This window comes from Macrotis lagotis, chromosome 2, assembly GCF_037893015.1.
Source record: "Macrotis lagotis isolate mMagLag1 chromosome 2, bilby.v1.9.chrom.fasta, whole genome shotgun sequence".
Classification (NCBI taxonomy): Eukaryota; Metazoa; Chordata; class Mammalia; order Peramelemorphia; family Peramelidae; genus Macrotis; species Macrotis lagotis.
The window spans coordinates 199,770,293-199,796,034 of NC_133659.1; the positions used below are offsets into that span (position 1 = coordinate 199,770,293).

Sequence of the window (25,742 nt, forward strand, 5' to 3'; positions counted from 1 at the left end):
ATCATATCCTTAAAGAAGAGAAGAGAAGTCTGAGGTAACAAGATCAGACAATAAGATACCTGTTTTTTTTCTAAATTAAAAGGAATAGTCCTTGCACTTTGTTCAAACTCCATAGCTCCTTATCTGGATACAGATGGCACTCTCCTTTGCAGACAGCCCAAAATTGTTCCCCATTGTTACACTGATGGAATGAGCAAGTCCTTCAAGGTTGAACATCACTCACATGTTGCTGTTAGGGTGTACAGTGTTTTTCTGGTTCTGCTCATCTCACTCAGCATCAGTTCATGCAAATCCCTCCAGGCTTCCCTGAAATACCATCCCTCCCTGGTTTCTAATAGAACAATAGTGTTCCATGACATACATATACCACAGTTTGCTAAGCCATTCCCCAATTGAAGGACATTTACTGGATTTCCAATTCTTTGCCACCACAAACAGGGCTGCTATAAATATTTTTGTACAAGTAATGTTTTTACCCTTTTTCCTCATCTCTTCAGGGTATATACCCAGTAGTGGTATTGCTGGGTCAAAGGGTATGCACATTTTTGTTGTCCTTTGGGCATAGTTCCAAATAGCTCTCCAGAAGGGTTGGATGAGTTCACAGCTATACCAAGAGTGTAATAGCGTCCCAGATTTCCCCACAACCCCTCCAACAATGATCATTATCCTTCCTGGTCATATTGGCCAATCTCAGAGGTGTGAGGTGGTACCTCAGAGAAGCTTTAATTTGCATTTCTCTATTGATTAATGATTTAGAGCATTTTTTCATATGGCTATGGATTGCTTTGATCACCTCATCTGTAAATTGCCTTTGCATATCCTTTGACCATTTGTCAATTCGGGAATGGCTTTTTGTTTTAAAAGTATGATTCAGTTCTCTGTATATTTTAGAAATGAGTCCTTTGGCAGAATCATTAGTTGTAAAGATTGTTTCCCAATTTGCTACATTTCTTTTGATCTTGGTTACATTGGTTTTAATTGTGCAAAAGATTTTTAATTTAATATAATCAAAATCATCTAATTGGTTTTTGGTGATGTTCTCCAACTGTTCCTTATTCATAAATTACTCCCCTTTCCATAGATCTGACAGGTAGACTAGTCCTTGATCTTCTAATTTCCTTATAGTATAGTTTTTTATGTCTATGTCCTGTAACCATTTGCATCTTATCTTGGTAAAGGGTGTGAGGTGTTGGTCTAATCTAAGTTTCTTCCATACTAACTTCCAATTAACCCAGCAATTTTTATCAAAGAGGGAATTTTTATCCCAATGGCCAGACTCTTTGGGTTTATCAAATAGCAGATTACTATAATCATCTCCTGCTTTTACACCTAGTCTATTCCACTGGTCCACCACTCTATTTCTTAGCCAATACCAAACAGTTTTGATGACTGATGCTTTATAATATAATTTTAGATCAGGTAGGGCTAAGCCACCTTCTTTTGTACTTTTTTTCATTAAGCTCCTGGCAATTCTTGACTTTTTAATTTTCCATATGAATTTACTTACAATTTTTTCTAACTCGTTAAAGTAATTTTTTGGAATTTTGATTGGTAAGGCACTAAACAGGTAGTTTAGTTTTGGTAGAATTGTCATTTTTATTATATTAGCTATACCTATCCATGAGCAGTTGATATTTGCCCAGTTATTTAAATCTGTTTTAATTTCTGTGAGAAGTGTTTTATAATTGTTTTCAAAAAGATTCTGAGTCTGTCTTGGCAAAAAGACTCCCAAATATTTTATATTGTCTGAGGTTACTTTGAATGGGATTTCTCTTTCTAGCTGTTCCTGCTGTTTCTTGCTGGACATATATAGAAAAGTTGAGGATTTATGAGGGTTTATTTTATAACCTGCAACTTTGCTAAAATTGCTAATTGTTTCCAGTAGTTTTTTGGATGATTTCTTGGGATTCTCTAGGTAGACCATCATGTCACCTGCAAAGAGTGAGAGTTTTGTCTCTTCCTTCCCAATTCTAATTCCTTCAATTCCTTTTTCTTCTATGATTGCTTATGCTAACATTTCTAATGCAATATTGTATAGTAGTGGTGATAATGGGCACCCTTGTTTCACCCCTGATCTTATTGGGAATGCCTCTAGCCTCTCCCCATTGAATATAATGCTTGTTGATGGTTTCAAATAGATACTGCTAATTATTTTAAGGAACAGTCCATTTATTTCTAACTCTCTAGTGTTTTAATAGGAATGGATGCTGTATTTTGTCAAAAGCTTTTTCAGCATCTATTGATATGATCATATGATTCCTGATAGGTTTGTTGTTGATATTATTGAGTATACTAACAGTTTTCCTAATATTGAACCAACCCTGCATTCCTGGAATAAATCCTACTTGATCATAATGTATTATCCTAGTTATGACTTGTTGTACTCATTTACTAAGATTTTATTTAGAATTTTTGCATCTATATTCATCAGGGAAATAGGTCTATAATTTTCTTTCTTTGTTTTAACTCTTCCTGGTTTAGGTAACTGTACCATATTGGTTTCATAGAAAGAGTTAGGCAGAGTTCCATCTTTCCCTATTTTTCCAAAGAGTTTATATAGGTTTGGAACCAATTGTTCCTTAAATGTTTGGTAGAATTCACTTGTGAATCCATCAGGTCCTGGAGATTTTTTTTTAGGGAGTTCAATAATGGCTTGTTGAATTTCTTTTTCTGAGATAGGGTGGTTTAGGTATTTAATCTTCTCTTCATTTAACCTGGGCAACTTATATTTTTGTAAATATTCATGCATTTCACTTAGATTATCAGATTTATTGGCATAGAGTTGGGCAAAATAATTTTGAATTATTGCTTTAATTTCCTCCTCATTGGTGGTGAGTTCACCTTTTCCATTTATGATACTAGCAATTTGGGTTTTTTTAATCAAATTGACCAGAGGTTTATCAATTTTATTGGTTTTTCCATAATACCAACTTTTGGTTTTATTTATTAATTCAATAGTTTTTTTGCTTTCGATTATTATTAATTGCTTCTTTAATTTTTAGAATTTCTAATTTGTTATTTAATTGGGGATTTTTGATTTGTTCTTTCTCTAATTTTTTTAGTTGCATGTTTAGTTCATTGATTTCCTCTTTCTCCAATTTATTCATGTAAGCATTTAGAGCTATAATATATCCCCTGAGAGTCACTTTGAATGAATCCCATAGGTTTTGGTATGTTGTTTCATTATTATCACTATCTAGCATAAAATGATTAATTCTTTCTATAATTTGTTTTTTGGTCCACTCATTTTTTAAAATGAGGTAGTTCAGCTTCTAATTTGTTCTGGGTCTATATCTCCTTGGCCCAGTATTGCCTATGACTTTTATTGCATTTTGATCTGAGAAAGATGTGTTCACTATTTCTGCCTTTCTGCAGTTGATCATTAGGTTTTTATGTCCTAGTACATGGTCAATTTTTTGTATAAGTTCCATGTACTAGAGAGAAAAAGGTATATTCCTTTCTATCCCCATTCAGTTTCCTCCATAAGTCTACCATATCTAATTTTTCTAACAATCTATTTACCTCCTTAACTTCTTTCTTGTTTATTTTATGATTCAATTTATCTAGATCTGAGAGTGGGAGGTTGAGGTCTCCCACTAGTAGAGTTTTGCTGTCTATGTCTTCCTGTAGTTCGTTCAGCTTCTCCTCTAAGAATTTGAGTGCTGTCCCACTGGGTACATATATAGTCAACATTGAAATGACTTTATTGTCTATGGTACCTTTCAGGAAGATAAAGTTTCTTTCCTTATCTCTTTTAATGCTATCTATTTTTACTGCTGCTTTGTCTGAGATAAGGATTGCTACCCCCTGCTTTTTGTACTTCAGCTGAAGCAAAATATATTTTGCTCCAACCTTTTACCTTTACTATATATGTATTTCTCTGCTTGAAATGAGTTTTCTTGTAAGCAGCATATTGTAGGATTCTGGTTTTTAATCCACTCTATTATTTGCTTATGTTTTAAGGGAGAGTTCATTCCATTCACATTCAAGGTTATGATTACTAATTCTTTATTGCCTTTCATGCTATCTTCCTCTGTTTGTATTTTTCCCCCTTTCCCCCATCCATATTCCCCAGTATTTTGTTTCTGAATACCACCTCCTTCAGTGTGTTTGCCCTCCTATATCACACCCTCCCATTTCTTTCCCCTTTCCCTTTTTCCCTTTTCCCTTCCCTTCCTTTTTTTATTTCCCCTTTCCCCCCCACTCCCCTTCCCTTTCTCCATCCCCCCCTCCCCTTTCCCCCTTTTAATACTTGAAAGGTTAGATGTTTTCTAAGTTAACTAAGTATGTGTAGGTTGGCTTTAAGACAAGTCTGATGAGAAGAAGATTCAGGTGTTTCTCCTCTGCTCCCTTCTTCCCCTCTATTACCATAGGTTTTTGTACCACTTAGTGTAATGAGATTTGTCCCATTCAATCCCCTCCCTTCTCCCGTCTCTTTCCTGTCCCGCTTTTTAAGGAGGTAGTGTTTTTTTAAGATCATTCTAGGGGCGGCTAGGTGGTGTAGTGGATAAAGCACTGGCCTTGGAGTCAGGAGTACCTGGGTTTAAATCTGGTCTCAGACACTTAATAATTACCTAGCTGTGTGGCCTTGGGCAAGCTACTTAACCCCATTTGCCTTCCAAAAAAAAAAAACCTAAAAAAAAAAGATCATTCTATCTAAGTCATAGAAAATTCTGAGTGTCTGTCCCTTCTAGTTCAGTATGTTCTATCAAATAGAGTCAAAATTCCTAAGAGTTATTAGAGTCTTTCTCTCAAGTGGGGTTAAAGCCAGTTACATCCCATTAGATAGCAGTCTCATGTATAGGTCATGAATGTCCATCACTTCTGGCTAGCTGTATTCTCTCTGTTAGAGTTACAATTCTCAAGATTTATGAGAATATTCCCCGCCCCCGCCGGGTTATAGCCAGTTTCACCTTACTGGATTGCATTTTTTTTTCCTTTTACCTCCCCTCTTTTCTTTATACCTTTTCGTGTGTCTCTTGAACCTCCTGGTAGGTGTCCAAATTTTCTGTTTAGCTCTGGTCTTTTCATCAGAAATTTTTGGAATTCTTCCATTTCATTAAATGTCCATCTTTTTCCCTTGAAGAGAAGACTCAACTTTGCAGAAAAGTAGATTCTTGGCTGCATTCCAAACTCCCTTGCTCTTCAAAATATCTCATTCTAGGCCCTTCGATCCTTTAATATTGATGTAGCCAGGTCCTGAGTGATCCTTAGTGTGGGTCTCTGATATTTATATTGTTTCTTTCTGGCTGCTTGCAGGATTTTCTCTTTCATCTAATAGTTCTGGACTTTGGCCACAACATTCATTGGTGTTTTCATTTTAGGATCTTTTTTCTGGTGGGGATCGATGTACTCTTTCAATAACTAGTTTGCCCTCTGATTCCATGATATCAGGGCAGTTTTCCATCATTGGATCTCCTAATATTAAGTCAAAGCTTTTTTTTCTCTTCAATGTTTTCAGGAAGTCCTATAATTTTCAGGTTGCCCCTCCTTGATCTATACTCAGTGTCAGTGGTTTTGTTGATTTGGTATTTTACATTTTCTTCTATTTTTTCTATTTTTTTAATTTTGTTTAACTGACTCTTGCTGTCTCATGGAGTCATTAGTTTCTGTAGACTCCATTCTTTTTTGGGGGGAGGAGTTTTCTTCATTAACCTTTTGCAACTCCTTTTCCAATTGGTCAGTTCTACTTTTGAAAGAGCTTTCCATTTGATCAATTGAGGTTTTGAGAGAATTAATTTCTTTTTGCATTTGCTCATTTGAGGATCTGAGAGAATTATTCTCATTTTGTAATTGTCCAATTGATGATCTGAGAGATTTATTCTCCTTTTGTATTTGTCCAACTGTACTTTCTAAGGTTTTGTTTTCTTGTTGCAATGTATTAATTGTCTCCCCCAAATTTTTAAGCTCCTTCCTTATTTCTTCAAGGAAGTCTTTCTGTGCTGGAGACCACATTGTCTTCTCCTCAGAGGTTCCAGGTCTCTGTGAGTTAGGGTCTTTCCCTTCCAAGAATTTTTCTATGGATCCACTTTCCGCTGACCCTTCTTCATTTTGCTAAGACCTTGAGTTGAGGGGGTCTGGTTCACTGGGGCTTGGGATAGCTAAAGGCTTTACTCACTGAGTGCAGTTTCTGTGGCTGGCCAGTAGGCGGTGTTGGTTGCTTTCTCTGGAGTGTCTGTAACCTTGGGTGAGGCCTTTTCCCTTTGCTTGAAGGGAGGGGTTATGGCGATTGAATTCTTTTGCCTTCAATCAATGGTGGGCTATACCCTGGCCTGAGGTCATTCCTCTTCCCGGCTGGATCTTCTGCCCACACACCTGGGCCTAAGGCAGAAGTAGTTTGCATTTGTTTGTTTGGGAAGAGGCCTCAGCCTCAATGGAGGCGTGGACTCAGAGTTCCACAGACAGGAGGAGCCCAGGGATGGTGTCCACAGCTCTCCTGAACCAGAAATTTCCCCCCAGCCCCGTCCCCAAGCTCCAAGGAGACAGCACCAACACCAGTGCCTCTGCTCCCCCACCAACCCAAGCCCCTGTGGTCCAGCCCCACTGCTGATCCAGCAGGTCCAGCTCTCAGGCCCTCCAACTCTTGGTTGCAATTCAGCTGTCAATCTGGCTGATCCAGGGCTGATCCTCCCTCTATGCCCAGACTCACCAGCCTGAATTCAGCTAAAGCTGCTGCTGGAGACAAATCCTGAGGTAGATGTTCATTCTCCTGGCTTTTCTTTCTAGGTTTTGTGGTTCGAATTTCTTTTAAGAGGTTTGTTTCATGTGATAGATGGGGAAGAGATCAGGAGACTTTAGAACTGTGCCTGTCTTCTCTCCGCCATCTTGGCCGAATAAGCAACTTTCAACCATTTCTTAGGTGCCCATGAGATCTGCACTAGGTACTGGAAGAACAGAAACAAAAGCAATGAAAGAGACTCAACTAAGTCGGAACTTGCCTTTTCTTGGGCTTACAACTCTATGCAGAATAAGAAAAACAGTATTTGAGGGGGCCGTCCCTCGCAGATGGGAAATGAGCAAAAGCTCCTTATAAAAGGCAGTGATTTTGAGGCACTGCAAAATAAGGAGAGTGACCCTGAGGTGACTGAGGAGAATAATAGTCTGAAAATAGAGAGAACTGAAAGGAAAGACCATAAGTAAGAAATATAAATTAAGCTGGGGGGGGGGGGGGAGGAAGTGATATCTAATGAGATTACCAAAAGGAAATTTGGGGCCACACTGATAAGGCCTGGACAAGTGTAGAGGCAAAAGTTTGTGTATCTGATCCAGACCCAACAATCACCCAACCATGTGACACGCAAGCCACCCGATCCCCACTACCCTGCAAACACCAAAAAGAAGGAAAAAAAAGACCCAAAATAAAATAAAATAGTAAGCATAGTAGGGGTGGCTAGTTTGAAGACCGAGCATTGGCCCTTGAGCCAGGAGCACCCGGGTCCAAATCTGGCCTCAGACACTCAAATATCACCCTGCTATGTGGCCCCAGGAAAGCCACCCAGCCTCATTTGTCCTGCACCCTCCCCCACATAATAATAATAAAAAATGTGCTTGAGTCGGTGTCCCAACACCAACAACTCTGTCATGGGTGGATCACATTCTTTATGGAAAGTCCATCACAAAACTTGCTTCTATATTTTTCCACTGTTGCCATTGCTGATCGCAACTCCCTCCTTTCTTATTTCTCCACTACCACGTACTATATTTTCTCTCTCCTTTCACTCTGACTCTGCTGTAGGGTTGCTGAGTGGTGCAGCAGCCAGATCCCTGGTCCTGGGGCCAAGAAGCCCTGAGCCCCCATAGCACCCATTAGGCCCAGAATCTACCTGGCCCTATGGCCCTGGACAGGCCTTCCAATCCCAGCCCCTTGAAAGAAGTAAAAAAGAAAATGTGTTATATCTGACCACTCTCCCTCCATGGCCCATCCTCTCCTCCTTTATTCACATCCCCACCCCTTCCCCCTGCTCCCCCCTCCTTACTCCAGATGTCTATACCATTGAGTATATATGCTGTTTCCTCTCCTAGCCACCTCTGATGAGAGCAAAGGTTCCCTCATTCCCCCTTGCCTCCCCACTTCCATATCATTGTAATAGCTCATTGTAATAAAAAAAAATCTTATCATATGAAATATCTTGGCCTATTCCCAATCTTCTTTCTCTTTCTCCCATGACATTTCCCTTTTTTTTCTATTGACTCCATTTTTACACCATATTTTATCTTCAAAGTCAGCTTTCTCCTGTGCTTCAACTATAAAATCTCCCTCTACCTGCTCTATTAACTGAGAAGGTTCATATGAGTATTATCAGTGCCATTTTCTATGCAGGAATACATGCAGTTCATCATCTTTAAGTCCCTCATATTTCCCCCCTCTCCTCCAATCTCCATGCTTCACCTGAATCCTGTATCTGAAGATCAAACTTTCTGTTCAGCTCTGGCCATTCCAAAAGGAACATTTGAAATTCCCCTGGTTCATTGAAAGTCCATCTTTTTTCCTGAAAGAGGACATTCAGCCTTGCTGGGTAGTTCATTCTTGGCTGCATTCTAAGCTCTTTTGCCTTCTGGTATATTATATTCCAAGCCCTACAAGTTTCCAATGTAGTTGCTGCTAAGTCCTGTGTGATCCTGACTGCAGCTCCATGATATTTGAACTGTGTCCTTCTGGCTGCTTGTAATATTTTCTCTTTGACGTGGGAGTTCTGGAACTTGGCTATAATATTCCTAGAGGTTGGTTTTTTGGGATCTCTTTCTCAGGGGGATTGGTGGATTCTCTCCATTCCTATTTTTCCCCCTGCTTCTAGAATATCAGGAAAATTTTCCTGTAGTAATTCTTTGAAAATGATATCAAGGTTCTTTTCCTGATCATGACTTTCAGGTATTCTAATAATTTTTAAATTATCTTTCTTAAGTCTGTTTTCCATATCAGTTGTTTTTTCAATGAGTTATTTCACATTTTCTTCTAATTTTTCATTTTTTTGGTTTTGAAGTATTGATTCCTGATTTCTGGTAAATTCATCTCAATCTCCCTGTATTCTATTCTTTGTCTGAAGGATTTGTTCTCCTCAGAGAGTTTTCTTATCTCTTTTTCCATCTGGCCAGTTTTGCTTTTTAAAGCATTCTTCTCCTCAATAACTTTTTGAACTATTTTATCCATTTGACCTAAGCTGGTTTTTAGCATGCTATTTTCTTCAGCATTTTTTTGGATTTCCTTGACTAAGCTGCTGACTTCATTTTCATGTTTTTCCTGCATCTCTCTCCTTTCTTTTCCCAGTTTTTTGTCCAACTCCCTCATTTGATTTTTCAAAGTCTTTTTTGAGCTCTATCATAGCCTGAACCCAATTTCTGTTTTGCTTGGAGTCCTTAGATGCAGGAGCTTGTGCTTCCTCATCTTCAGACTGACTGTTTTGATCGCATAAGACCTTGGAGGAATAAAGGTCCCAGTGGAGTGTCCCAAAAAAAACAACCCCAAAACCTTGGAAGTGCTGTAAATTAGTCTTGGATTGAGGAAATGAGTAAACAACAGAAAAAGAAGGATCTGACCATAGAGAATTACTTTAGTCCCATGGAAAATCAAAACACATACTCAGATGACGACAAAATCAAAGCTTCCATATCCATATCCATATACCTAAGAGAGAGAGAAAATGGGCTCAGACTGTGGATGAGCTCAAGAAAGACTTTGAAAAGTAATTAAGGCAGGTGAAGAAAAAATTGAAAGGAGAAATGAGAGCAATGCAGAAAAATCATGAAAACCAAATCAAAAACTTGGTGAAAGATATTAAAAAATACTGAAAAAAATAATTTGTTAAAAACCAGTTTAGGCCTAATGGAAAAGGCAAAACGAAAGGCAAATGAGAAGAATGCCTTAAAAAAGCAGAATTGGCCAGCTGGAAAAGGAGATTAAAAAAGCTCTCTGAAGAAAATAACTCATTCAAATGAAAAATGGAACTAAAGAAAGCTGATGACTTTGCAAGAAAGCAGGAAGAAATAAAACTCTTCCAAAAAAAGCCAAAAATTAGAAGAAAATGTGAAATATCTCATTGGAAAAACAACTGACCTTAAAAACAGATCCAGAAGAAATAATTTGAAAATTATTGGGCTATCTGAAAGCCACGACCAAGAGAAGAGCCTAGACTTCATTTTTCAAGAAATAATACATCAAAATTGCCCTGAGATCTTAGAAGCTGAGGGTAAAATATAAATTGAAAGAATTCACTAGTCACCCCCCTAAAAGGGATCCCAAAAGAAAAACTTCAGGAATATTATAGCCAAATTCCAAAACTCCCAAATCTAAAAGCTGCCAGAGACAGACAATTCAACTACCAAGGCTCCATAGTTAGGATTGCACAGGATCTGGCAGCATCTACATTAAGGGCTCATAGGGATTAGAATATGATATTCCAGAAGGCAAAAGATCTTGGTTTATAACCAAGAATCAACTACCCAGCGAAACTGAACATCCTCTTTCAGGGGAAAAGATGAATTTTCTTTTTTTTTTTAGGTGTTTTTTTTTGCAAGGCAAATGGGGTTAAGTGATTTGCCCAAGGCCACACAGCTAGGTAATTAGTAAGTGTTTGAGGCCGGATTTGAACTCAGGTACTCCTGACTGCAGGGCCGGTGCTTTATCCACTACACCACCTAGCTGCCCCTGAAAAGATGGATTTTCAATGAACAGGGACTTTCAAACTTTCCTAACGAGACAACCAGAGCTGAACAGAAAGTTTGATCTCCAAGTATAGGATGCTGGTGAACCATAGAGGGAGTGGAGGAGAGGGACTAACTATGAGGAATTTGATGATGTTGAACTGTTTGTATTCCTGCACAGGAAGAAGATATTGATAACTCATATGAACTTTCTCATTTATAACAGCTGTTAGAAGGAGCATATATAGACAGGACATAGGAAGGAGTGGAATGTATGATGTGGTAAAGGGATGTAGTCAATAGGCGATGGAGGAAAGTACTGGGAAGAAGGAAAAGGAGATGAAGAAGCAGCTGAGAGATTTCACATAAGAGTCAAAAAAATTCTTTTTCAGTGGAGGGGAAGGGGGAAGGCAAGGGGGGGGGAATGAGTGAGTCTTCATTCTCATCGGAAATGGCTCAGGGAGGAAATGACATACACACTTAATAGGGTGAGGAAATCTGTCTTGCCCTGGAGAAGGATGGGAGGAAAGGGATGGGATGAGGGGTAATGGGGGGAGGGAAGGGGGGAATAGGTAATAGAAGATAGGGAAGATAGAGGGAGAGGGTACTCAGATGCAACACACTTTTGGACAGGGCCAGGATGAAAGGAGAGAAAGAATAGAATAAATGAGAGTGGGAAGAAATAGAGTGGAGGTACAGCTAGTAATAGCAACTGAGGGAAAAATATTGAAGCAACTTCTCTGATGGACTTATGATAGGGAAAGCAATTCACCCCAGAGACAGAGCCATTGAAATCTTAGCACAGACTGAAGTACATTTTTTTTTCTTTCTCTCTATTCTTGAGGTTTCCCATCTTCTTGGGGGGGGGGGAGTTATGTTTATTCTCATGTTTACTCTTATAACATTCAATTTACATCAATGGATGGCATGGAAAAATGTAGAGACTGTCAGACAGCCTTGAGGGGGGAGGGAAGGGGGAGGGGGGAAAATTGTAGAATTCAGAGCCTTGCAATAAATGATGGGTACATATTACTATTGTATATAATTGGAAAACAAATAAATTGTTAAAAACAAAAACAAAAAAATTTACCTCGGAATGGATGTTATTAAGTGCATTAAAATTAGCCTCTTGTTGTAAAAACTAAACAGGGCGTGCAACTGGGTCAAAATTCATGGTTTCAGTAAAAAAAAAGTGGGGTTTTTTTCAGTTTTTCCATTTTAAGTCCAAATGAGTAGTTGTAAAGAGGTTCAAATCTTTAATATTTCAAGAATTCCTGACCTTTGATAATATTATGTTTATATTATCTCATAGACAATATGTCATCCATTTCACCAAATAAAGAAAATAAAGCAAATTTACAAAGAAAAATATTAATCAATATTAAAAATATTAACCTCAAACAAGATTGTAGTCAAAATTTTGAAAGAAAAAAGATCTTTTTGTTATCAATAAAAATGGCAGTTTCCTACTACACAGGGTAATAGAATGGTCAAATTGGAAAGGGACAAGTAGATCACCTAGTGCCTTCATTTCAGAAAGGACTAACTAGAGATCTTTCAGTCTTACTCTTAAAATGTCCTGAATCTCACAGACCAAAATAAAATGTCCAATTAAAATAAAAGTTCTCCTGATGCTCAAAAGCAAAGAGAAGGAAAACTCTCTGAATGATTGTGGGAGGTGGCTACATGATACAGTTGATACAGGGCTGAACCCAGAATCAGGAGAAACTATGTTCAAAATCTTAAACTGGCTAGGTAACCATGTTTGTCACTGTTGTACAGTCATTGTCCTACTCATTATAAGTGGAAGTTTGGTTTTCTTGGAGATGCAAAAGTTGTTTGCCATTTCCTTCTTCAGCTCCTTTTACAGATATGGAAACAGAGGCAAAAGAGTGTTTAATAATTTACATAGGGCCAAAAAGCTAAAAAATATCTGAGAACAGATTTGAAATCATGAAGGTGTGTCTTCCTGATTCTGACTTGGTACCCTATCTCTGTGCCACTTAGCTGCTCCAGGCAAGTCATTTAACCTCTCAACCTCAACCCCATCTCTTAAAAGGAGATGATAATAAACCCTGCCTCCCAAGTTTTTTTGTGAAAATAAAGAGTTACTGTCTTATTTAAATGCAAACTATTTTTATTACTTTTAGAATCATCAGTTTGTAGATTGAGAGATTTCTGCATTGCTCAGCTACATATTTTAAATCTTTAGGGAAAATAGGATAAAAATTCCACATATTTTTGTTAGGTCAGAGGAAACAGTTAAATTCCTCTGGCTTATCTCATAATTTTCATAATGTAATATAGTACTACTTTTATGAGCTTCTTTGGCTCCCTTCTAACTTCTGCTTTGTCTTACAGCTGATGGGAAGGTCTCCCTAAAAAGTCTTATGGAGTACGTGAAATATATTAAAGGTGAGTAAGAAGTAATGATGAGAATGCAGATAAATCTCATTATTTTTCACAGAAATCAATGCAAAGAGGCATTTCATGGTAGATAGAAGTATAAAATTAGAGTCAAGATGTTCTCTGTTCAAATTTTGCCTCTGACATTTACTGATTGTGTGACTATGGGGCAAATTTATTACCTTCCTGGTTAACACTCTCTCTCTCTCTCTCTCTCTCTCTCTCTCTCTCTCTCTCTCTCTCTCTCTCTCTCTCTCTCCATATATATATACATATATATATATGTATATATATGAATAATTTCTTGATCCGCAAAGATAGAGATAATCAAATTGCAAACATATATTTTTTTTGACTTGCAGCACTTATTAAGTACCCATTAGATTTGCGCTAGGAACTAGAGATACAAAGACAAAAACAATGAAATAGTCCCAGGAGTTTTTCTTCTTGAGAAACAAAACATGTGCACATGTAAATATGTGTGGGATAAATACAACATGATTAGAGAGGGAGGGACCCAAGCAGTGGCAGAATTAGGAAAATCTCCACATAGAAGGCAGAAATTCTGGTTCAACTTGAAGGAAAAGAGGGACTCTGAAATGGAAATAAGGAGAGCATGGGGACAGTTAATAAAATAAGACAGAGATAGGAAATGGAAAATCATGAGTGAGGACCAGAAAGTAGGCAGAAGAAAGTAATATCTAATAAGACTAGAAAGATAAGTTAGTGCCAAGTTGTAATGGGCTTTAAAATGATAAAGGCAAGAGTTTATGCTCTTGATCCAGCAGAAATAGGGAACCAGGAGACTTTTTTAAATGTCATAGAACATCATGTTAGCAGCTATGTAAAAATTGAATTAGAGGGGGAAGAGACTCTTGAAGCAAGGAAGACTAATGAGAGGGCATCATAACATCTCTTCAATGAAAAAATGAATGTTGACTGAGTTCAAAGATCTAGTAGTGTGAGTCAACGGAAAAGGGGAGTAGATGTGAGAGATATTATGGAGAGAAAAGTAGCAAGATTCCACAACTGATGAGGAATATAGGATAACTGTGACACTACCTACTGGGGATGAATGTGTTACAAGATCATCCCTCTATTTCAGTCGATTTATAAACTTGCTGAATACTCCTCTTTCTCTTTGTCACAAGTTCTGAATTCTCTGGAATATATTTTCTTTTTTCACCTTTCCTAATTGTTTCCAAACAATATTCTAGGTCTCCAAGTCAATGGTGAAGAGTGGGATTATATTCAGATTAGTTGAAACAATTAGTATAAAGACAAGTAGGGAACATTGTGTGGCTTGATGGATGATTGATTTCTCTGTCTTCACCAGACAGCTAATTACCATTTCATATTCCTCAGTGTAGGCTTCTTCAGCCTAGCATATTTCACCAAAACAGAAGGAAATAATTTCTATTTTCCAAATTCCCAAATTATTTTCCCTTTATAGGTTGGTTCATCTCAAAGACTAATTCTCCACTGGTTTGGTTGTTTTTTAATTTGGAGGTGATGAGCCACAAGAATGGCATCATTCACCCCCTGGAGTCGTTATATATTCCTCACATTCCTATCTTTCACAATTTTCATTTGTCATAAACAGAAAATGTTGATATTTCAAAACTAGAAAACTATCTGAAGAACATGGGGATCACAGTCACAGAAGATGAACTTCAAGATCTCAAGAAAAATCTGCCAATTGATGGTAAGTGTTTCAGATTACATAGTGACCATCAAGAGAACTTGGACTTGCTTGTGTGAAAATGTTTGATATAGGGCAGCTAGGTGCACACCAGCCCTGGAGTCAAGAGGACCTGAGTTCTAATCTGATCTCAGACACTTAATAATTACCTAACTGTATGACCTTGAGCAAGTCACTTAAGCTCATTGTCTTGCAAGACCACCCCTCCAAAAAAAAAAAGAAAATAACTTTATACTTTTCTAAAAAAAGATGCCTCAGACCACTCCATAGGATAGAGTTCTTCAACTTCACTACAAGAATAAAGAGTAACCAGGCAAATATAATACCATTTTAGCATCTAGGAAGCTTAATGAATAGTAAAGGGGAGCAGATAAAATTTTAAAAAAGAATAGAAGAATAAAAATAAATAAGGTGGGTGGGGGAAGGTAGAAGAGAGTAGAGTTAAGGATTGATAGAAAAGTTATCCAATATTGCTTCAACCTATAAAGGGAAAGCGATATTGTTTCTACTTGTTTCACAAGTGGGCTAGCATGGGAGTTTGGGGCTTCTGGACCTAAAGAGCTAGAATAGTATGACAGAAAACAGGAATCGAAGTTGATCAATTCATTTGTTTAGAACAGAGAGATATAGGGCTTGCAACCCTGGGGTGACACTCTACCCTCCTTATAAAATTTCAGGGAGTATTTTCTTATTCTTTATTAGACTTGGAAAGGCAAGCCTAAACTCTGCTGCTCTGGCCAAACTAGAAATAATAAATAAATGGTTTTCTTTGGATTTGAGAATTCATAATATTTCATGTTTGTCTAAACTCTTGTATGGGCTAACGTTAAAAGGACTCATCAGATCCCTTCAAAAGAAGAAATGTGGTATTATAGAAAGGAGAACTAGACTGGGATTCAAGGACTGAAGTTCAATATTCTTCTTGAATAGGACCCTGAAGTATCTTTGTTTCCTTACCACCTTGTATAAGAGTAAGCATTGTGAGTGAATTAAATGAAAAGTAATGAGAATTCTGAAGGCACTCAAGGCAGCTAGGTGGTACAGTAGATAAAGTGCTGTGTGTGGAATGAGGAAGATCTGAGTTCAGATGGGGACTTTGACATTGACTCTGACACAGGAAAAGTCACTTAACCTCAATTATAGCTCCTGCCTCCCAAAGTTGTTACAAGTACAAAATTAGTTAATATTTGTAAAGCACTTTGCAACTAAATGAAAGCTATAGTTACATAGAAAATGACTTGAGGAGTCAAGGAAAGAAGAAATTGATTAAGTTGGTCATATATATGCAAAGGCAACAAGAATTATGATTTTATAGAGTATTTGATCATACCTTATTATAGAACAAAGGATAAATATTCAGCATAAGGGAAAAAGAGAAGTCAGAAATTTCTGAATTCTACAAATACTTAATATATTTGTATTATGAATAGCATTTCTTAAGAAAAGAATTGGAGAGTGCTAGATTTGGCAAGCATCGAGGAGCATTGACAAAAAAAGGGAATAGTTCTAATAGGGAAGAAAAGATGTTAATCACTGGATCAGCTGTGAACAATAAGACCATCACCTTGTCAGAAAAAAGAATGCATTATCTTCTTGTTATACTATTCTGTAGGTAATGTTTGATGTGATATAAAAAGAATAAGCAAAATAATATAAAAAGTATGAACATAATGATGAGAAAGAGATAAGGCATACAGTTGAAAAATTCAATCTTGAGTTATTTAAACAAGCAACAATAAAAATGGAAAATGGGTATGACCATGTATGTACAGGTATGTACAGGTATGACCATGAAAAGGCCAAACATTAACCACTCTATGTCTATTGCCACAAGAGGAAAAGAAAATGAGACCATTAAGAAGAAAATGAGAACATTAAGCAAAAAATGATTGATTTACATGCCAAGTGAAGAAATATGGCAATACCAGTTTTAGTTTGTAAACTTGTTTGTTAAATCTCATGGAGGACAATGATGGATGTTGTTATAAAGCAATATTGTCTCATAAAGCATGGAGAAGGTATAGAAAATTAATCAAATTTAAAGAAAACTTTGTAAGGAACCCCCTAAGAATAGTAATCCCTAATGCAATTAAATATAAATATAGAACAATTAAAGAAATTAAATTAAAGAAAAGGGAAAAGATTTCTAATGATTATTAAAACAAATCATCAAGAGCAGTAGAGAGAAATGACTTGGAACCAAACATCCTAATCCAAGATAAGATTATAGGAGGGACAGAATTAGCATTAAAGAGGAAAAAAGATTAGAAAAGCTGCCAGGGTGGACCAAGTATGTATAGAAAATGGTTCTGGAAAAGACAAAATTGTGAGAGTACTTATGAATAAAGAGGCTATCCAAAAGTCTTAGGGTCATTTTTAGACTTAATAATTGGTTTAATCTATACTTATGCTTTTAAGACAACTTAGATATAAAAGATTTCTGAAAGGAAGATATGAGAAAAAAATTGTATCTTATTAATAAATTTATTAATTATAACTAGATGACTGAGGAAAAATTAACAGTCTCCTATTTGCCTGCTGTTGCAGCAATGCAAAATCTTTATAGGTGTCATTTACACACAATTCAAAAGGATCCTTGATGAGGTTATTAGGAGGAAATAAGCAGGTGTTTGCAATATTCAACAATAGACCTCATTTTTGTCATTGTTTACTAGATTGAAAGAGGGAGAAAATATAAGCTTGTGTTTTGCTTATCCTTTGACAATATGTAGTATTTGATTCAGGGAGCAAAAGAATATCTTAGAGTCACTTTTCCAACAAGGTATTTCCTGTCCATATGTAAAATTCAGTCTGGATTACCTTGAAATGTATAACACTAATAACCTTGCTCAATGCAGCTCTAAGCACAAACATTGGGAGAAGCATAAAAGAGAGGTATGTATGATGACAAAAGTGTTCACCACTGTAATGCTGAATCTGTGGACAATCTAAGTTGAAGATTTTTTTTTTTTGGTGAATTGTTATGCTCTGGATAGTTCTGTTGGGGATGACATTTTTTTGGTGGCATCAAAGTGTGGATCACTGCATAGCTTCTGGGAAGAGTTCTGTAACTACTCAAGAGTTTGTGTAATCTATCCAAATAGAGAAGATCAAGTAGATGAAGAATATAAATTAAACAGATTTTGACATGCCTTTTTTATTTTAATTTGTCCCTGAATATATTTATCTGGGAAAAGGAATAAAGAGGGACCAATTATTCACATAGTTTAAAAGTAGAATAGGCTGGGTGATTTTTGAGAAATGTAAAGATCTATTAATTATCTACTGTCTACAACTTCCTTTAAAAGCTACCTGAGTTAAGATTTTGTGAAATAATACCTGTAGGAAGCAAAGCTTTTATAAGCAATAAAGGCACTATTCACTATGATGGATTCAGTTACCACAAAGTCAGAAGAATTTCTTAAAATGAGCTCTATATTCCGTTGAGAGCTCTATTTCTTCACTTCATTCTCATTTGGTGGAGAAAGAAGGAATAGAAGTCTTTGTAGGCTGGATTTACAAAATGATAAAAATTTTTGCCATTATTGTAATTCTCTGCTGCTTCCTCTGTGACCTTTTCTTATAGCCCTAGGGAAGATAAACAAGAAAAATTTAATGAATGCTTTGCAGAACCTAAGCAGTAAGTGAAAAATTGTTTTATTTCTTCTCATTTATTTAGTTAATTGTCAATTTTCTTATCTTTTCAGTTTAGTAATTCAGTATTTCTGCCTCATGATCTCCAATTCTTTATGGAAACACTGGAGAAAGCACATCACCAGATTCTGTCATTGTAGAAGACTTCAAACTCCTTCACCAAAAGTATTTAGACTAGCTTTCTACTTTGCCAGAATCCATCAGCCTTGACCACTTCATTCCTTATTACGTGTGCTTTGGAGGTTTCTCTTGAAATGTTTGTCTGAGGTTCTTGGGCCTGAAACAGAACATCTTCGAAGCTTTCCTAAATGACTCTCCATGTGGGTCCTTAGAAGTTGTCACTGGGCCTTTCAAAATGACTTTGGACATCATTTGGAAGTATCTGATATGTAGAAATTATTGTTTATTTTGTCTAATCCTCAAATTCAAGATATAGAATCCAGTTTTGCAATTCACACAATACTTGTATTTACATATAGGCATTATACACTTTGCCCCTGTTGGGCACAATTAAACATTTTACTTATTTGTTTACCCCTTTAGAGTGGGAACTCCTTGAGGGCAGAACAATGCTTTTGATTTTCTTCACTAGCATTTAGTACACTGCCTGGTTTTATATAGTAAGCACTTAATGAATGTTGACTTGACTTGACTTTGCAGTATAGTGCCTAACAGATTATTAATGAATGCTTGATTAATCATATTCTTTAATTTTCTTCTTTCTGAAGAAGGAAAACTTAATATTAATGACCTGGATAAGGTTCTGAAATATCTGGGGATCAAGTTGACAGACAGAGAAATGGAAGAACTATTGAGCTACCTGCACACAGATGGTGAGCATTTCTTAAGCCTCTATGTGTCTTTGTTGAAGATTTGATTTTCTGTCTAAAAAATTCTGGAAGGATCCTAATTTAATTCACATGAAAAAATAGAAACACCTGTGGGGAAAATCCATCATAATATATGATGAATTATTATCTCTGACTGAATCTTCAAATTGAGTCTACCAGAATGCCACTGAGTAGAACAGAGGAATGGAAGATTTCTTCTTTTATCACAGGCCCCTCTTTAAGGTGGCCCTCTTTAAGGAGGAAAGAGAGCCACCCAATGTGAATCAGGGATTATTGACCTGCCAAATGAAATTTTCTAGAACTGGATTTAGACTGAAGGAGAACTGAGTACAAATCTTGATTTTTACACTTCTGGTGTGAACCTAGATTAGTCACTAACCTTTAATAGAAAGCAGTTATGTAGCCCTCTGTAAAATGGAAGGCTAACAATACTATCTATCACATAAGATAGTGTGAGAATCGAATTTAAAAAACATATATGTGTATATGTGGTTTGTACTTGAGGTACATATATATACTTTATGTATATATTTACTTAATACTTTATAAATGTATACAAATGTATATATGTATGCATTTGTATACATTTATAAAGTATATATACTCAAACATTAAAATACTTTTTGAGTACTAGCTATTATTATTTCAATGACTACATGTTTTATTGGTCTGAGTAGACTGATTCAACTACAAGTAATACATATATAAGAATGTTCTTTCAATTTTCTATAGCCAAAAAAAAATCATCATTTAATGTGCAACCTCCTGAAGATTATTCCTTATCCACTTAACCTTAAAGATTTGGTCTTTAAAAATTTCCCTCACAATGATCATTGAAGATTTGTATGTCTTTAACTATTTTTAAAAGTGACAAACATTTAAAAAAAATAAACAAGGCTTCTTCTAGCACAGAATACATGATTTCATTTTTTAAAAAAGTGAGGTTCTCAACTCTTAAGCCTTTCTGGTCAGTTGTCAGAGGATATGAATCTTCAATATTTCTAAAATCTATGGCATTGTCTACATAAATATTTCCTTCACCAACACAATTTGCAACCCTTCTAAGGTTTCCTGGGTTGTCTTTGTGAAGCATTTGTGCCCCCAAAACAAGAATGAACATTATATCTTATAAGAGGTAAATGCATAATTCAAGTGTGGGTAGAGAGATACAAGCAGAGCGACTGTAGAGTTAGAACCAACAGGTCTTGGCAATTGTATGAATGTAATAAAGGGGAAAAAAGGAAGAGTTGAGGATGACACTTAAGGGTATATACATGGTAATGTCTCCTACAGCAGAGATCTCCGAGGGTTTGTGCAAGACTTAAGTGATATCATTTATTTAAAATACTTTCCTTACATTTGAAGGGATCCATATATGTCATTTATCAGACATTTAATTCAAATAGCATAAACTTCTTTAGTTAAATGCTTCAATTTCTAGGCTTTTAAGAAAATGAGCCTACTAAAGGGGGTGCTTTTTCCAAAAGGGGAATCATAAAGAATTCAAATACCATTTGAACATAATATTTTTATAATAAAATTACATATTTGTTTCTATATCAACAATATGGCTTCCATTTAATTGATTGGACAAAGCAAATTTGCAAAGATACATAAAATATTAATTACAAACAAGATTTTGGTCAAAACATGGAAAGAATAAACTAGATCCTCTTTTCCTTGGTTTTCTTTAACACAGTGGTTTTCTATAACACAGAGTCATATAATTTTCATACTGGGATGGAATGAGGAACACCAAGTCTATCCCTTTATTTCACAATGGAAGAAATGGAGACCACAAGATGGGAAAGTGCCAATTCTTTCCATTTCCATCTTAACTCTTAAAATGCCCTGAATCTCATAGGCCAAAATAAAATATCCTATTATAACAAGTTTTTTTTCATGCTCAAAAGCAAAGGGAAGAAAAATTCACTGAAAGACTTTGGAAGCTATATGGTACAGTGGATATGGGGTTGGACCCAGAGTCAGGAGGATCTATATTCTAAGATGTAGGCATGAACCAGCTGTGTAACCATCATTGTTGCTGTTGCATTCATTTCAATCTTGTCCTCCCCTTGTGATCCTATATTAGGGGTAGTTCACCATTTTCTTCTCCAGTTCATTTTACAGATGAGGAAATAGGCAAAACCAGAGTTAAATGACTTGTCTCAGGTAAAACACTCAGATTTGAACTCTTATCAGGCCAGATTTGAACTCATGAAGATAAGTCTTCCTGACAGCAGGCCTGACATTCTATGTACTGTACCATCTAGCTGTCAATGTCATTTAACTGCTGTCAACCTCATTTCCTCATCTATAAGAGGAGATAATAATAGCAGTTGCCTCCAACAGTTGTTTAAAGGATAAAATGAGTTAATATTTATAAAACATATTGGAAACATTAAAATGTTGTGTAAATGCTATTTATTATTAAGTTCTTATAAATTCATAGATTAAGAGCTACCTTCAGTTCTCAGCTGCCTATTATAAATCAATCTTTAGAGAAAATAGGATAAAATGCCACATATTTAGGTGAGTTCAGAGAAAACTGTTAAATACTTCTGGCTTATCTCATATTTTCATAATGTAATGTACTACTATTTTTGTGAGGCTTTGCATCTTTGAGTCCCTTCTAACCTCTGCCTTATCTTACAGCTACTGGGAAGGTTTCCCTGAAAACTGTTATGGATAACATGAAATCGATAAAAGGTGAGTAAAGAAGTAATGATGAGAAGGCAAGTAATTATCAATCACAGAAATCCATGAGAGAGGAAGCAAAACATGGTAGATAGAGGTTATAGCCTCAGAGTCAAGAAGTCCTATATTCAAATTTTGCCTCTGAAGAGTAGAACTGTGGGATAAATTATTTCCCTTCTCAGGCATTATCCTAAATTAAAATTAATCTGTTTTAAATTACTATTGATTTTATTATTAAATTTATTATTTATAGTATATAATATATTACTTTATATATTATCTATTTATATGTAATATTTATTATAAATATATAATATTTATATATTATTTGATTTAAATTATATTAAATTTATATTGTTATATAATGACTTAAATTTATTATAAAATTATTATTAAAAATAATCGTTGATCTGCATAGACAAAAATAATCAATTTGCAAGCATTTATTGGGTGTCCATGAGATCTGCTCTAGGCATTGTAGGAACCAAAAACAAAAACAAGAAAATAGCCCCAACTCCCAAGGAGCTTCTTTAGGTATGTAAATAATATGCAGAATAAATACAATATAATTTTGGAGGGGACCCTACCCACCCACCCAGCAGCAGGAGAAGCAGGAAAGTTTCCTCTTAGAAGAAGAGATTGTGGTTCACCTTAAAGGAAGAGAGAGTAACTCTGAGGTGAAAGTAAGGAGAACATGAAGAACAGTTAGTTAGAAAATACATGGAAAGGAAATGAAAGGCCAGGTGTGAGAAATAGAAAGTAGGCAAGGGAAAGTGATATCCAATGAGACCATAGAAATAGAAGTTGGGACCAAGTTGTGAAGAACTTTACAAACTACACAGACAAGACTTTATACATATGATCCCAAAGAAATAGGGAATCAGTAGTTTATTAAATGACAGTTTCATTAGATCTGTTCTTAAAGAGAATCACATTTGCATCTGTGTGAGACTTAGGGAGGTAGGAAGACTGATGAGGAGGCATTATAACAATTCTAACCTTATTATAAATTGGATTATAACATTTTAGCAATGGATGATAATTTGAGCTAAAGATATGTGAGTGGAGAGAAAAGGGGATAAATGTGAGAGATGTTAGGGAGGGAAAAGTTGTAAGATTCAGTAAAAGTTTGGATATGGAGATGAGGGGACAGAGGGAAAGAGTTCAGGAGTCCAGGACGATAATTGTGACTACCTATTATGGATGAATATATTAAATGATCATTACTCTATTTAAATTCATTTACAAGCTTGCCAAATACTCCCCATTCTCTTTTTAGCAAGTCATGGATTTCCTGGAACACAAAGTTATTATGTTCTTATTTCACTTTTCCTAAGGTTGAGAACAGATAATAATCTAGGTCTCCAAATCAGCGATGGGGAGCTAGATTAAATTCAGTTGAATTGAAACAATTGGGACAAAGGCAAATATAACCCAAACTTAGTTATTAGATAGACCTATGTAGCTTAATACATTATTTATTCTTCAGTCTTCGTCAGATAGTTGTCTTATGACCATTTCACAATCTTCAATGCAGGTCTCTTCAGACTAGCCTATTTCTTGAACAGAAGGAAATAATTTCTAATTCTGAATTCCCAAATAACTTTCCATTTATTTATAGTCTTAACTCCTTTTGTTGATTTTGAAGATGACCAAGTAGCATCTCTCATGCCCTCTGAAGTCATACATATTCCTCACATTCTTAACATTAACCATTCTCATCTTTTGAAAAACAGAAAACATTGTTGCTCAAAATCTGAAAAACTTTCTGATGAACATGGGAATCATACTCACAGAAGATGAACATCGACGTCTCTTGAAAAATCTGCCAATTGATGGTGAGTGTTCCAATTATACTGTGGCCATCAGGGGGACTTGGGCTTGCTGGTATGAAAATGTCCAATACTTTCTAAAGAAAGATACTTCAGCAGGCAGCTAGGTAGCACAGTGGATAGAGCACCGGCCCTGGAATCAGGAGGACTTGAGTTCAAATCCAGCCTCAGACACTTAATAATTACCTAGCTATGTGACCTTGGGCAAGACACTTAATCCCATTGCCTTGCAAAACTAAAAAAGCAAAAAACAAAACAAAAAAACAAGCAAGAAAGATACCTCAGACTATTGCCTAGTCTAGAATTCTTTAACTTCAGTACAAGCATCAAGACTAACCAGAGCATTTTAGCAACTAGGAAGTCCAAAGAATAGTAAAGAGAAAGGGTAGCAAGTAAAATGAAAAGAAATAAATAGAAGAATAAAAATAAAGGAAGGGATAGGGGAAGGTAGAAGAAAGAGTTAAGGATTGATAGAAAATACTGCAAAATACCTCAAATGAAAAGTGATCTAATTTCTACTCAAATGGGCTAGCATAGAAGCTGGGGATTCTTGACCAACAGAACTGGAGGAATGTAAAGCTCAGTGGTAGAGGGATATAGGTTAAAATTTCATTGTTACCCTCAGAAATATCAGGTGCATTTTCTTGTCCTTCAGGATTTTGGGGAAGGCAAGGAAAAAACTCTGCTGCTCTGACCAATCTAGAAATTATAAGTAAATGATTTCCTTTAAATTTGTAAATTCACAATATTTCATGTCTGTCTAAACTTTACCTGGGCTACTGTTAAAAGAACTGCTCAGATCCCTCCATAAAGGAAATGTGGTATCAAGGATAGGACTAGATTGAGAATCAAGGACTGAAGTTCAAATCTCAACACTGTTGTTATTCTAAATGGATTGAAGCCAAAGAATATTTGTCACCCTATATGGAGTAAGTATTTTTTAAATGGGCATTTGTGAGTGAATGAAATAAAAAGTAATACAGTTCTGAAAAGAATTAAAGCAGTCAGATGGTGAAGTAGACAAAGGACCGTTTGTAGAATCCAGAAGATTAAGTTTAAATGGGACCTCGGATACTGACTGGCTGTGTAACCCTGAGAAAATGCCCCAGGTGCTTCATCTGTGAAATGGAAATAATAACACATATCTCCCTAGGTTGCTTTCAGGATAAAATGAGCAAAGCAATCTGAAACTAAATGAAAGCTATAGTCACACAGTTAAATGACTTGAGGAGGCAAACAAAGATGAAGCTGGTGGATTGCCTATGATTTCATTGAATATTTAGTTATCCTGTAGTGTAAAACTGGGGATAGGTATCCAGGATAAGGAAAAGAGAGATATCAGCAATGTGTAGACAATACAGAAATTTTATGCATTTGTATGAGGAACAACTTCTTCAAGAAAATAATTGGTGAGTTCTAGGTTTGGCAAACATCAAAAAGTATTGCAAAAAAAAAAAGAAATACATTATAACTTACTGGGTAAGAAAAGAGTTGTTATTATTGGTATAAGAGTAATTATTGGATCAGCCATGAACACTAAAGCTATTTGTTAAGAAAAATATATGAATAGAAAAAGAATATATTCTTGTTATAATATTCTAGATATAATGATTAACATGACTTATCAATGATATATAAAATAATATAAAACTAAAAAAACAAAATCATGAAAGATATGGCATAAAGTCAGATTAAGTGAATATTTAATTATTTAAAGACGTAACTAATAATAAAATGAAAAATAATCATCAAAAGTAAATATAAAAGACAATATTTCAAAAACAGAACATTAACCACTCTAAATCTGGTGCCACAAGAGGAAAGCAAATTTAGTCAATAATTATTTGACTTAGAAAAAAAATTGTTTGACTTAAAGGCCTAATGAAATGTTGCCACAATAGGCTTTTTTTTAGATTTGTCTTAGTAGTAATTTTTATTAAAGATTTTATTTGAGTTTTACAA

The 25,742-nt window shown here is 35.8% G+C and overlaps 1 protein-coding gene across 1 annotated transcript in view; it reads left to right on the forward strand.

Moving 5' to 3' along the window:
- Positions 1-10,944: 10,944 nt before the first annotated feature.
- LOC141510864 (EF-hand calcium-binding domain-containing protein 13-like) overlaps positions 10,945-25,742 on the forward strand; it is a 70,951-nt gene continuing 56,153 nt past the window's right edge. The window contains exons 1-7 of the mRNA XM_074220291.1: positions 10,945-10,954; positions 13,000-13,053; positions 14,648-14,749; positions 18,333-18,386; positions 19,129-19,233; positions 21,907-21,960; positions 23,685-23,786. Coding sequence (XP_074076392.1) covers positions 10,945-10,954; positions 13,000-13,053; positions 14,648-14,749; positions 18,333-18,386; positions 19,129-19,233; positions 21,907-21,960; positions 23,685-23,786 — 481 coding nt within the window. The remainder of the gene's footprint in view (positions 10,955-12,999; positions 13,054-14,647; positions 14,750-18,332; positions 18,387-19,128; positions 19,234-21,906; positions 21,961-23,684; positions 23,787-25,742) is intronic.